Below are 2315 nucleotides of genomic sequence, written 5' to 3'. Positions count from 1 at the left end.
CTTTACTGAATTTCCATTGTTAGCGGAGTGTGTCACTAATAACAGATTTATTTCTCTTCTCACTCTGGAAAAAAACATGCACATCATCCCTATTGCTGCATAGCAAACAACTTATTTATGAATAAAGCTTTGAGGACACACTTACCCCATGAGGACTGTAGATCCTGCAACCATCGACCGCCTTGATGATACAACATCTCCACATCTGGCTGCAACTAATCTCATGTGTGCTGCCCATCAGCCGGTCGGCACAGAGCACCGACATGAATATCCCTTTCATCGATACTCAGATTTTCTTGCAATGCATATTTATATAGCGCCTGCACCGTAGGGTTACATGATTTGCTTTTGATGTATCCAGGTTACCTGATAGGATTAAACTGTTAATCTGTTTTCACTGAGGCCGCAGGTAAATCTCAACAGACATGATATAAGAAGAAAAAAAACAAATGCAACACTGTGACGCAATAAATTCATAAAAAAATTCTATTTTAACCTCTCTTTCCTATAATAAGGACATGTGCAGCACATGTGCTTTTAAAAAGCTGTTTGCTCCACTTAGAGGACTCCCAAAGTGCTTAGATGTCAGTTGGCCAGGAGAGTGCAGTGTTACTCCATCAGTGAAGGACACAACACAGTCGACTAAGTCGTGCTGCCTGCAGCTTGTCAAGCCGAGTGACCCAAAAATGGGACGATTGGCCTATTTTGTCAAGAACATGTTCATACAGACCAAAGTGGTGTCTTTACACAGTGTTTATTCCATGCAACACAAGTTCATTTCATGTCAGGAACAAAGATGGCAGCAGCTTTACTTGGTGAAGTCAGCCTGGACGTTGACAGCTCCAGCAGGATCACCACAACGGCAGCCCGTCATATCTGCATGAATACACACAGAATTCAGGTTAAAAATGAGAAAGGTGTGTCAGACAAAACATTAAATCCTATGTAAAATCTCTCCTGTCCTTATGTATACACAACTGTGCAGTCTAGTAGATACAGTTCTTATTTAGATTCAACACAAAACAACACTAACAACAACTACAAAAATCACCATAAAGTGCACTCAGTGCCTCTTTAACACTGTGTAATCCGAACATTACCAGTTTGACAAGAAAACTCTCAATGCGTGGCTGTTATATTCTAAATGTATAAGTTTTATCACACATTCTCATTCATGATATTGCGCGACAAATCAGACAGTTAATTAATATTCAGAACAATTTACCTGACAAATGTGGATCGTGGAACGCTCTCTGTGCTCTCCTTCACCAACAAATCTGAAAATACAGTGTCTGGAGTGTCTCTTTTTCCATACCTATGTAGAAAAAATAAGACGGGAGAGACTTTATTTGTACATACTATCATGATTTTCTGCAGTAAATTGTAAAAGTTCAAGATACTTTATTCATCCCCTCTGCGAAATTTAAGGTATCCAGTAGGTCACACATGTTCCATTTAATTAAAATAGGAAAAGCAATGTGCAAAAGAACATGCAAAGTAATGTGCAAATCATGCTGGTAGAGGAAATTAGATGCAAAAATTCAAGGACTAACCTCTGTCTTGTGATGAGGTTGATGTAGTGTCTTAGTGCAGAGTAATATCTGGCGAGCTCCTCAGGTGGTGCACCTTCCCGGGGACTGGCGGGCTTGGCTGGATATGCATTTATGCCAGAATGAATACAGACCAGCAGGCAGAGAGCCAGAATGCTCAGCGACATCACAGCGTTGGAGAAATCCTGGATCACAGGGAACAAAAGGTCAAAATGCAGAGTTAAAAAAAAAAAAATCCAACAATATCACTCACGCCAAAATGAGAAATAGAAGCTCCACATTAGGTTGATGCTCTGTTAAAGCTGTAAATCTATAACTAACCAAAAAGCCTTACACTTAAAATGTGAGAATTTTTTTTAAAAAGTCTCCTTACCCTTGAAAATACTGCTGTAGTCGGTTTTTCTCGCTGTTCAAGGCACCTCTGTCACCTTCCCAACATTGCCCATGTTTTATACAGTGTGTGGCGGGTGGGGAGGGAGGGTAACTTCATTCTCTTTTCAGGCTACTCCTGAGAAATATTGTTTGCCTCATTAGTTAAACGCTGAATGGCAAAACAGTGGAAATGGAGATACCCAGCTACACTTTGGGCATGTACGGCTACAGCATTAGATTTGTAAAATATAAATGATCTGACCTGATGGTGCACATGTGCAGCAGATTGACTACATTATTCTTGCAACATATCTACACAAATGTACAGCATGATCAAGTCATCCGCAACAAGTTACAAGTTCATGTAATAGTGATATAATAAGGCCTAAATGC

General features: G+C 40.0%; 1 protein-coding gene across 1 annotated transcript; it reads right to left on the bottom strand.

Annotated features, from left to right (window-relative positions):
- Positions 1–851: 851 nt before the first annotated feature.
- LOC103375528 (peptide YY-like) lies at positions 852–1717 on the bottom strand. Its single transcript, XM_008305832.1, has 3 exons — positions 1554–1717; positions 1226–1315; positions 852–876 (listed from the first exon to the last, which is right to left on the bottom strand). The coding sequence occupies exons 1-3, from the start codon at positions 1715–1717 to the stop codon at positions 852–854; spliced, it is 279 nt and encodes a 92-aa protein (XP_008304054.1).
- Between the last annotated feature and the right edge of the window lie 598 nt (positions 1718–2315).

The sequence above is a fragment of the Stegastes partitus genome, unplaced genomic scaffold (assembly GCF_000690725.1).
Source record: "Stegastes partitus isolate 25-593 unplaced genomic scaffold, Stegastes_partitus-1.0.2 Scaffold2650, whole genome shotgun sequence".
NCBI classification, from domain to species: domain Eukaryota; kingdom Metazoa; phylum Chordata; class Actinopteri; family Pomacentridae; genus Stegastes; species Stegastes partitus.
Note: the sequence above shows the minus strand (reverse complement) of the source record. Positions and strands in the feature narration are given on the sequence as shown.

What these genes read in the sequence shown, in the direction of transcription:
- LOC103375528 (XM_008305832.1), bottom strand. Translation starts at nt 1,717, where the DNA reads ATGTCGCTGAGCATTCTGGCTCTCTGCCTGCTGGTCTGTATTCATTCT. An exon ending in AACCTCATCACAAGACAGAG is followed by an intron (nt 1,316 to 1,553) that starts GTTAGTCCTTGA and finishes TTTTCTACATAG; the next exon opens with GTATGGAAAAAGAGACACTC. An exon ending in CCACGATCCACATTTGTCAG is followed by an intron (nt 877 to 1,225) that starts GTAAATTGTTCT and finishes GTATTCATGCAG; the next exon opens with ATATGACGGGCTGCCGTTGT.